We start from the raw sequence: 10,731 nt of genomic DNA on the forward strand, positions 1-10,731 counted from the left end.
ATGTTGTCTTACGTGTTTGTTTCAACGCTTCTGTACGTACATATGTATGTATGTATGTATGTATGTATGTATGTATATGCGCTGAGTCGCAAGTCACGTTTTATGATGCGCGACATTCTGGCCTTGCAGGTAGTCATTTCTCGCTGACTTCGATTCCCTGCCACATATGTATGGTACGGCCGCATCTTTCACTGTAGATTATTTCACCAGCCTCCTCTTACAACTTCACAGTTATTTCGATACACAAAACCTCGCGTGATTTTCAGTGGCCGAAAAATCCGAAATAGTTCACCTTTCTCGTAGCGCAATTTTCGCGGGCCAAATACAACAAGCTCGTGCGAACTCCATTCCATGATTTCAAGCAAATAACATTAAAAACTTATAGTAACCTTTCAAACAACCGCTCACTTAAAGTGATCTTGACTGATTACGGAGCATGGTGTGTCAAGTCGTGTACCCAAATATTTGCTAACCCTAAGTGTAAGTGAGAACAATATAAAAGATTAGCACGGATTACGCGCCGATTTAGTTGCATTTTGTATTTTTACAACGAACGTCGGACAAGTGAATTGACACACAAAATGATTAAAACCTGGAATGTTTTACTACTGTGCGCTTGCTTGGCAGTGCAGGTGAGTCATTACAAAAAAAAAAAACAATACCCAATACAAGGTATTTGATATAATGCACATTTTCACTCTCTACAGCAAGCGATTGCATTTCCACAACGACAAGTTTCAACAGTTGCAGACACCGAACCCACTGCAGCCGCACAATCGGTGGACGCCGATACTTCTTCTTCTTCTTCATCCGAAGAGAAATTAAGTTTACCACGAAATCAATTGCTTTTCGGCACACTTGGTCTACTCACCAATCAGTCGCGCTACATATTGCGCGAATCGAGTAGCTTCTTCAAAAATTTAATCAACGAAATGAATGCTTTGCCAGAGAAAAGCAAAGCCATCGAACAGAATATCACCCGCGTAAGCAACGTGCTGACCGATATCGATAGCATTGATTTAGATGCCGATCCACCACTGACTGAACNTTTTATGGCATGCCAGAAAATAATGATCCCAAAAGTGATGTCGCCATTTTGCAGAAGTTATTCGAGAAAATCGGTTTTGACGATATGGATAAGCGCATTAATGTTACATTGCAAATAACTTTAAATCGCTTTATGAAGTTATTCGAAAATTTTGAGACATCGTTGAGTGAGAAAGAGAAGGAAAACGATGCTCCATTAATCAACTGGTATCAACGTTTCAAGAAGGAAGATGATATAGAAAAGAAGTTCGAAGTGTTGGAGGAATTTTCGACATTTTTCAAATAATTGCGAGTATTTAGCAAGCGTTTTACTAGATATAGTGTATGTAAATATGTTTGTAAGTATGTATGTTCATACAAATCGGTGGCAAATGCGCAAGTTGGCGGCATAACTGCTTACAAAGTAATTATAATCAATAAATTCACATGTTTTGTAATGTACGGTTAATTGTTTATATATTTTGCTCGATCTTTCTGCTTTAGAAACATATGTATGTACTTACGTAACAAAAACTAAACTAAACGTAAACTTACGTAACTAAATATTGCGCTTGATATATGTATAAGAAGCAAGGCATATTAAACAGACAGCAGCAGCAGAGCATCTGATTAGTTTTTTTCGTGCATTTTTTCCAAGTGATTATTTGTACATATACATAGATAGCTTTCACGAACATGGTATGTATTAGATATACTTTGGTCCGATGTTTGTAAGGCCCAGAAGAAGAATAGATAGATCCATGAGTATGTATACTTTAATGATCAGAACGTCGAGCTGAGCCATGTCCGTACATCCGTCCGTCTGTCTGTTTGAACGCAAGCTATAATGGAAGAGTATTTGAACGAAAAAGCCGCCAAACACATATGTATTTACATATATAAAGTAAACAAGCCCCCCCCCCCGTTGCGGCCCTTTTTCGATAGTTTCAAACAAGTTCTAAATTCGACACCCTAGATATAAATTTCGTTCAGATTATGGAAACGTTGGTCAAATAGTGCAGCAAGATAGCTCTTGGATATGAGAAATAAGGATTTTAACACCCAAAAACGATCAAGCGGCATTAATTAATAAAAACTTACTATCTGCGAATAAACAAGGTAATCAATCAGGCTGGAGCTACAAATTATCCATTAGAGTTTCTTAATTCACTCACTGCAATGGCCTTCCTGCACACCAAATCGTACTTAAAGTTTGCGTGCCGATTATGCTGCTTAGATATTTATCCCCTCCGAAGCTATGTAACGGAACTAGACTTACGGTTGTAAAACTGAAAAAATCGAATTGCAGCAGAAATTATAACGGCTTATGATGCAGGTGAAAGAGTTTGGATGCCGCTAATACCAATTATTTCCAATAAGTAGTTTTCCTTTCCTATTTAAGAAGAAAGGTCACAAGGACAGATCCTTAAGGCTGTATATCACTTGCTCTCGCGCTACTAACCTGACAATTTGTACATTTTTAGTCTGTTCCTTTGAACTTCGGACTAAAACCTGTGGAACTGTCAAACTACAATTTTACGCTCTCAAATGAGAGTAAAAGGAGAACAGATGCAGAAGTGCATAGGAACGCAAAAAGCACTATTTCCTGTAAAAACGTCAGACGGTTTGTTTACATGTCATTGGCACTACACTGATTTGGCTGAAATATCACTAAATAATTAATAAAGTCTATACATATTTAAATATTTCGTTGTTTACTTCCATTTTATAACAAATATAAGGTTCTTTGCTTTCACCGCTTTCTGTTTTTGTTTGCACATGTAAATCAGCTGATCGTTTGACACTTTTCATGAACTTACAGGAAAAAAATCTCCGGACTAAATCCTGTAACTTCTGACTAGGAACAGTTGCTCAGTTACTCTCTCAAATGTGTTCCCACTTACAGGTTTTATGTCAATAGGAACGACTTCCTGTAAGTTCTGACTAAATCCTGTAAACCGGACTGCTATTGGAACAGACTATTTATCTCCAGACGGAAAGACCTTAAACATTGTTTATAAAGAAAATTTTTAAATATAAACTTAAACTTCATGAACCCACTTCTTCTTAACTCTGACAGCGGGACTTCATTTTTAATTTCATCAAATCTGTCCCTTTTGCTTCACAAAACTTCAAGTATATGCAAAAGTATGTATAAAGCTGCGCTGACAAAGTCGCGGGTATCCGCTAATATTATATACAAAAAGGAAATTTTCATTCGAAATGTACGCATTTGGGTTTCACGCACGCCATAAGTCGGACTGGCCAATCCTCGATACTTCTTTTTAAACTCATGCTTTTCAATATTGTTATCGATAAACATAATCATATTTATTGGTAGATTCGTCGGTATTGTTATTTATATATGTTCAGCAATAAAGTTATCTAAATAAATATTTATCAATATCGATATCGATAAATTTTGAAATGATTACTTGGCACCGATTGCATCATTTCAAAGGTAGCTATTTAATCAGTTTTTCACGCCCCCACCCATTCAATTTACCATGCTCGGAGCTGCAAATTTATTTTTTCCACATGGTTATGCACCTTTTTCACGTGATTATGCAATTCACACAGATACGGTGCACAGTGGGATGTCCCCATATAAGCTGGGGACAAAAGTAGTAGAAAATGTGTAGTAGTAGTAGTAGTAGCAGAAAAGAATTGTGAAAAATGGTAAAAGTCGACGCACTGCCAAGCCTCAGCTCTTGTGAGCGGAAATAGTAAGTGTTATCCGATTTTAGTGACAGTTAGAGTATACATATCTAGTTTCAAACAGAAAAACATAAATCTGAAATAACGTAAAACTGGGTTAATATTATCGCCCACCAAGTCTAATAGCCAGTTTAACGAAAAAAATTTAAGTGAAAAGTCATTTTTTTTTTTTATTTGAATTTCATATGGAAACTGACAGAACAAAAAATATTTTTCATTTTAATTGCTTTCGTGAAACCGGCAGTAAAAAATAGACGCAAATGTTAAAGTTATATTCTGATGAAAATTTTTAAATATTCGTTTATAAAGTTAGCACTCCAAAAATTGTAATGTATACTTTCAAGTAAAATTGTCTAATAAAATTCAGTAGATAAATGTGTAATAAAGCCATGATTGACGACAGATATACTTACATATTAGGAAAACTGGTCCTCAATCAGATGGTCCTATTACATATCAGCACTAGTAGAAAAATTAATTTAAATTCCACGCGGCAAAATTAACATTTTTTCTTGCACATTTATTTTGTACGTTGTACATACATACATACATACCCATCCCTGCAAATATGCATTTTTATCAAAAACTGTTCTTGATTTGGGTGGGTTAGTTGGATACTTTTCTATTGATTTTTAAGAATTCGCTAGTCCGTTTTCATTATTTTTTGCCCCTGCAGGCCCATTGTGCGGTGGTCTTTACAAACATCCGTGAACAATTGTTAACTGCAGCGTATAGAACCGATTTATGTAAACGAATTTAACTTTTAACCAGCATGAAATATCTATAAAAACAAGGGGTTGCGAGTTGCACCATCAGTTTCACTTAAAAGTTTAGCCGGAAACCATAGAAAATGTTTAAAACCTGGATAGTTTTATATTTGATTGTTTGCCCGAGTTTGCAGGTTAAAAAAGTATATTTCTCAAACGCTTTACTCATCCTAATAATTAGTTCTACTCTCAACAGGTGTCCTCAGCTCCGTTAGGAAATGCATTTAATTTTAATCCCGAGCATTTCTTCAACACTTTTGCAATGCACTATCCACAATTAAGCGACTCTTTTAAGGAGGTTCTCACCTCGGGAAATAATGTTTTAACCCAATTTTCCTCAATTGCGGACTCACTGTTTGGGAACATCAATTTACTTCAGAATTTTATCGATGAATTCGTGGACACGTCATCTGATGGTGATTCTAAGAGTGAAACTGATCTGATAATGAAGTTCTTTGAAGAATTGCTGAATGTTTATGATGACTCATCAGAGGAGTTTTAAATATTTGAGACACCAATGAATCCAGAAAAAAGTGTTGACGTAGCTGATTTGTTTGGGTTAAAATAAAAGCATAAAGTGTTAATTAACGCTGAAACGAATTTTTGAATTAAAGGAAAATATCCTATGAGTTTATGGTGTGACTTAGTTATTCTTAAAAAACTTATTGGTAAAATATGGCGTAAAAAATGCTACGTATTAAAAAATTTGCTTAATAAATGGCTGAAATGAATACGCGTTGGCTTGTACATATTTTCTTTTTTTCGTAGCACCACTGACATTATTTAAATCTCAACTACATCTCGAAAACCAGAATTTCAGAATTAAAAAAAAATCAAAACTGCCGAAAATAGCTTGTATAAAGTTTACAAAAAAAAAAACACTATATGCACTTTGTTCGCCATCTTGAATTTGGTGTTGGTTGATTTTTCCGATCTTCTTTAATATGACTATAGATTTGTAAATTAGCGTTGCCGAAAACACCTGAAAACCGATTGTTGTCAAATAGTTTGGAAATGGTGCTTGCTAAACTGTATACATATATGTATGTAGATTGCATGAAGCTTTTGAACGGATAAGGACATTTAAAGTCCGCCCCAGTGATGTCTATTATGGTTATGATCAGGACTAAGACCCCTATCGATCCCAATATAAATTTTTCCAATCAGAGAAATGTACATATTCTGGAAAGTAGGAAATATAGTGCTCCGGTTGGAGAAGTGTGGAGCCCTTTTTTTGTAGGCCTCTTAACCTTTTGTTGTCCCTTAAATTTTCTTTAGTTTAACTTTTTTGAGTGTCATAAAGAATATGGTAACCGGAGAAACTATATTTTTTATCCTATATAAGGCTTTCTGATGTTGGTGATTATGCATAGTTTCGTGGCTATATGGTGAAAACCGCTGTATCTGTTGGGCACTTTTCAGAAAAAAATATACCATAATAACTGTAGTGTTTTGTCCAATCTGAAACAATACCCGCTCGCTGTAATCCCAAAACTAGCTGAAACATCAGTGATTCTGGATTATTTGTATTTGTATTTTGTATTTTGTTTATTTAAGTAGATTAGCGCATTAAGAATTAAACTTTTATTGCGCAATACAAATAACGGATTACAAAAATATGTATTAAAATAAAATAAAAATTACAATTATATAAATATAGCTATGTATGCATATGTAAATATTATTCAAATATAACAAAGTTGTCCTGTTTATCGCGTAACTTTTTTACCATTTGATATTTGAAAATGGTTTTAAAGTAAAAGTATATTCTATATAAAATACTCTGGAAGATTACACCAGAGCTGAATGCTTGCCTCTTATAGAACCAGAGTTATGAGTATTCGCAATTTAGCATCTGAAAAGAAGCTCATGAAAAATAAATAAATTATTCCGCTGGCACACTTATTTATCTATAGAAACGGACACTTAAATACCCTTTACAAAAAAGAAAGGAGAAAGGAGTGTAGAGTTGAAGGCCTGTTGACTCCCAAGAAGGCCTTTCGGAAGTACTTTTAACTCATGCAATTATCTACTGGGTTATAAAATGATGTATGTTTAATACAGCCATGCACGACGAACATTTTGGCGAGCGCATTTACAACTCGCATTCGTATTTTTAATTTGTTTCTGTAGTCCCGCAAATCCCGCGGAACCCGCATATGTAATACCTCATTTCTGATCCCGCAAAAATGGCGCGGGATCCCTCATTTGCGGGTTTGAACCCCCAAAACCCCTACCTGCGTTCGCCCCTGGCAATTGACTCAGTTTTTCAAAACCGGGTTCGATCGATTTTCTGGATATCTATAGACGATTTTTTTAGACATTGATTTTGCGAATATCGAATAAACCGGATTTTCATTTCGTACAATTCTTGACATCTCAATAACAGTTTTGAGTTTTTCGAAATTATTTAGGGATGAACATTAGTATATCATATTGGATTCCAATAAACGTATGTTTGGTTCTATGTGTTCTTCCGAGTTTCTCCTCCAATTCGTGTTCTGCTTCTTGATGTTATGACTCAAATGGAGAGATCTAAACTTTTACTCCACCTCCGAAGAAGCTTTTTTGTGGCAGAAGTACACTTGGATGTTTGCCATTGTCTACCAGGGGTGACCGCTATTTGAAAAAAAAACTTGTTTGATGTTGATGGGACCAGAAATTGAAGCACGTATCTCCCGAGTGGCAGTAGGCACATCTAAGCACTCGGCTACGGCTCGCAAACCCGAAAAGAGTCGGTCATGACTTCATACCAACATAAGCATTTTCACTGTGTAAAATAAAACCGGTTTGTCCGTTTTTTGCCTAATTTCGAAATTGGGGACCGGGTTTTTTTCCTCTTCTTGCAAAATAGGACTCCTTTGGCCTCTCCGTTCATAGACAGCCACTTGACGCCTTTTTGTCAACAATGTGGCATCCTACCGTTGATTGTCGTTTTTTAGGAAGACTGAGGCGACCTTCACATCCAAGCATGGTACGGCAGTATTGTCGTGAGAATCTACATGTGATCGGCTTCAACGTTTGATATGGGAAAATAAAGGGCCAAGGTCCCCGTACACTATAGCCATCTCTTCAAATAAATATTTCCGTTGGCGTTTTTTTTTTTTTATTGTGAGGAACCTGATAGCTCTGCACCCTAACTCGTGCAATGCGCAGATGGCTCACACATGGTGATGTTTCCGGCTCAATTACTGAAAGCGTTATGAAGTTAATGGCATGAAATTCGGAATTTAAATGTGTATTTGTTGCGGAACTTATTTCATTCTCTTTGTCTTTAATTGATATTTATTTTGAACAACAATCTTTGTATAAAGCTATTTAGTAACAGAAAAACATTTTATAAAAATAATTACACCAGCGAGCATTGGAATATATTTTTTTTTATTGACAAATTTAAATATAGTATCCACATGCTACTATATAAGTTTTATTGGAAAATCGTTCTTCCATAACATTTACCAAATGAGAAATATTTTTTATCTCACCAATGAGAGTTATAACCCAACGTTCAGTGTTTACGTTGCCTGATAACTGTTATGCAGGAGAAATATGTTTTCCGTCGCCAATAAGAGTTATTTCCCAACATTTATTTTTTTTACGTTGCTTGATAACAGTTATTACCCAACTTTTATTATTACATTGCCTAATAACAGTTATTTCACTCCTCCTCTTTTATTTTCATCATCATTATCTTTTTCTCCTTCTCATCTCCATCTCTATTTTCGTGAATATTCTTTTCTTAATACGTTTATCAGACAACGAAAAATAAACGTAATAATTTTATCGGCGAAATAAAAAATAGTTTTCATCTAATAACTGTTATGAAACACATAGTCAGTTTTTTAATAATGTTATAATTTTATATATACGTCTTCACTTTCTGAAAATAGCAGCTTATATCGGAATCCATAATTGGATCTACTCATTAAGCCCTTATTCAACATATTGCGTTTCATATACATTCATCAAATCTTCCTCATTTTCCCGCTCAGCTGGTAAAAGAGACATCAGATACTTTTCGAATTCATATGCATAATGGCTACCAATTTCATCTAGTAGCTTATATTCCTCCGCTTCCAATTGGTCATAACCGTGTGCCTTCAAAGCCTCTCGAATGATTATATCATTTTCACTTGTATGATTTTCCTTATCCGATGTATAATGATTTGTAAAGGTAAAAAAATCTTTAAGAACGCGCGTTTTACATTTGCTAGAATTTGAACTTAGAGCTTTATCAGAATCCTTTACATATTGCTCAAGCATGGCCTCTTCTCTTGCATATCTTCGGTGGTCCGCACCATTGATTCGGGCGTCTGCTAGCAAATCCTTGGCAATTTTATTACTACCTTCCAACAGGAATTTAAAATGTTTGGCATCACCTTCTTTGATCATTGCGGAGAGTCTTTTTCGCTCAATAGATGCTGCACTTTTTCCGGTGACCGCGTCCTTTTCCTTTGGAATTACATTATGTTCCTTGTAGAGATTCTCATCGGAACCTTTGGGAAGTGTACTAGGCAAACCGAATGCAATCTGCAAAATATTGTAATATGAAATAGTAAAAAGATAATACAGCCATGTTTACAATTTAATCAAACCTGAATAAGTATTGCACCTAACAGCACAAGAATCGGCTTCGGCATCTTATCTTCTCTGTAAAGAGTTTCTTATTTCGAAATCGCTATTGTGCAAGTCGAAAAACGTACTAAGCAAATTGATAGTCGTTGCCAGTGCATTTATAGATGTGGATTACAAAACATATTCCGTGGGTGCATAAAAATTTCAAATATACAATAGTACAGACATACAAGTATGCAAAAGTTAATAATAACATACTTATTTGCGCAAATGCTTTAATTGATATTCCAGCTAATTTTTGCCTAGAAAATTATATATGTATATACATACCATGGTTGTTGCGAATATTCGCATTCGTAACCGCGGAGCTTTCGCATTAATTTTAATATTCGCTTTCGCATTCGCAATAATCAACGCGGAGCTTTTGCGAATTATTAGTCAAGACTTTTTGTATTTCAGCGACGATGTTTGTTATGCCTTTTTGCATTTCAAGTGACAATATATTTGTGTCAATCATTTCAAATGGGGAATTTATTTTTAGCGAAAAATTTGAAAACCATTAATTTTGTTAACTTGTTGGGCAATATTTTTTCCATAGGGATATACATTGGTTCCTTGGCTAAAAACTTCTACGGTAAACTGTTCCCCTACGTATCCCTTCTATGCTATTTAAAGTCAAAGAGTAAGCACCACAATGTGTATTTCCAGCAGAAATGTTCAACGTCTGGCTATAAAAATAATCGATGCTCAAATAATTAAAAATCTTTAGGTCTGACCTCTAATTAGGTAAGAATTACGAAACTATCTGNCTGATCCGATTTGGCTGGCAGCTCAGACTTTGAAAACAGAATTTTGTTCATAATTTTTATTCCTGGAAAATAAAACCGTGCGACAATAACCAAAAATTTTTAAAACACACGAAAAAATTTATTTATATTAAATACAAATGTTCCAATTTTTTAATTCAAGTACTAAATAAAATAGACATTATTAAAAATTACTAACTTTTCCATTTTTTATTTACCTAAATAACTTAATTTACTTACCTAATTGTTTCTTAGAAATACTTGACATCCGCATCCGCATCCGCATTCGCATCCGCGGATGTCTAAAATTCCATATTCGCAACATCCCCAATACATACATATATTTGCACTAAGAGGTCAAGTGTTTATATATGACATCAACATTTGAATTAAATTAATCAAAAATGATTAAGTCTATCAAATTTTCTCCAATGGAGGTGTGCTATTTATGTTTATTATAGATTCTTTTGTTTTCGTTGCTACTTTGTGCATGTCAGCTAAACGTAGGTTTTGAAACTATAGTAAAAAAATTTACATACTATATAGACTATGCGCGTATAGCACACGAGGATTCTACGTGTAATTCTAAGCAAATTTGCTGAAGAAACAATGGGTCTTAAATCAGTTAGGAGTTTACCAAATTGCGAAAATAGGTTTCGAAGAAAATGGGAAAATTTTCACTGTTGCTCCCTCTGGTGGAAGTTTTAAGAAAAAGATGAGTGCAAAAATGGATTCTTTGTACAGAAAATTTAAACACTTCCTTGCGACACTGCCTCAAAGTGCTAGGCAATCTATGTATTTTCGCAATTTGGCAAACTCCAAATTTATTTTCGACCCAT

General features: G+C 34.9%; 2 protein-coding genes and 1 pseudogene across 3 annotated transcripts; 2 read left to right on the forward strand and 1 right to left on the reverse strand.

Moving 5' to 3' along the window:
• The first annotated feature begins 380 nt into the window (after positions 1 to 380).
• Positions 381 to 1,648, forward strand: LOC108379309 (uncharacterized; annotated as a pseudogene).
• Positions 1,649 to 4,537: 2,889 nt separating this feature from the next.
• On the forward strand, positions 4,538 to 5,252 carry LOC108379311 (uncharacterized). Of its 2 annotated transcripts, none has more exons than XM_017635655.1 (2): positions 4,538 to 4,645; positions 4,708 to 5,252. In XM_017635655.1, the coding sequence occupies exons 1-2, from the start codon at positions 4,595 to 4,597 to the stop codon at positions 5,011 to 5,013; spliced, it is 357 nt and encodes a 118-aa protein (XP_017491144.1). In that variant the 5' UTR covers positions 4,538 to 4,594; the 3' UTR covers positions 5,014 to 5,252. The 2 variants fall into 2 exon arrangements, with proteins under 2 accessions (XP_017491144.1, XP_017491143.1); XM_017635654.1 differs by having other exon boundaries at positions 4,539 to 4,645; positions 4,693 to 5,252.
• Positions 5,253 to 7,874: 2,622 nt separating this feature from the next.
• Positions 7,875 to 9,361, reverse strand: LOC108379310 (uncharacterized). Its single transcript, XM_017635653.1, has 3 exons — positions 9,345 to 9,361; positions 9,107 to 9,213; positions 7,875 to 9,041 (listed from the first exon to the last, which is right to left on the reverse strand). Exons 2-3 carry the CDS (start codon positions 9,149 to 9,151, stop codon positions 8,445 to 8,447), a joined length of 642 nt encoding a protein of 213 aa, XP_017491142.1. The 5' UTR covers positions 9,152 to 9,213; positions 9,345 to 9,361; the 3' UTR covers positions 7,875 to 8,444.
• Between the last annotated feature and the right edge of the window lie 1,370 nt (positions 9,362 to 10,731).

This window comes from Rhagoletis zephyria, unplaced genomic scaffold (assembly GCF_001687245.7).
Source record: "Rhagoletis zephyria isolate East Lansing unplaced genomic scaffold, Rhagoletis_zephyria_1.1 Rzeph_scaffold_16137, whole genome shotgun sequence".
Classification (NCBI taxonomy): Eukaryota; Metazoa; Arthropoda; class Insecta; order Diptera; family Tephritidae; genus Rhagoletis; species Rhagoletis zephyria.

Coding starts and splice junctions, on each gene's coding strand:
- LOC108379310 (XM_017635653.1), bottom strand. CDS start 9,151: ATGCCGAAGCCGATTCTTGTGCTGTTAGGTGCAATACTTATTCAG. Junction 9,042..9,106: donor TAGGTGCAATACTTATTCAG/GTTTGATTAAAT, acceptor AATATTTTGCAG/ATTGCATTCGGTTTGCCTAG.
- LOC108379311 (XM_017635654.1), top strand. CDS start 4,595: ATGTTTAAAACCTGGATAGTTTTATATTTGATTGTTTGCCCGAGTTTG. Junction 4,646..4,692: donor TTGTTTGCCCGAGTTTGCAG/GTTAAAAAAGTA, acceptor CCTAATAATTAG/TTCTACTCTCAACAGGTGTC.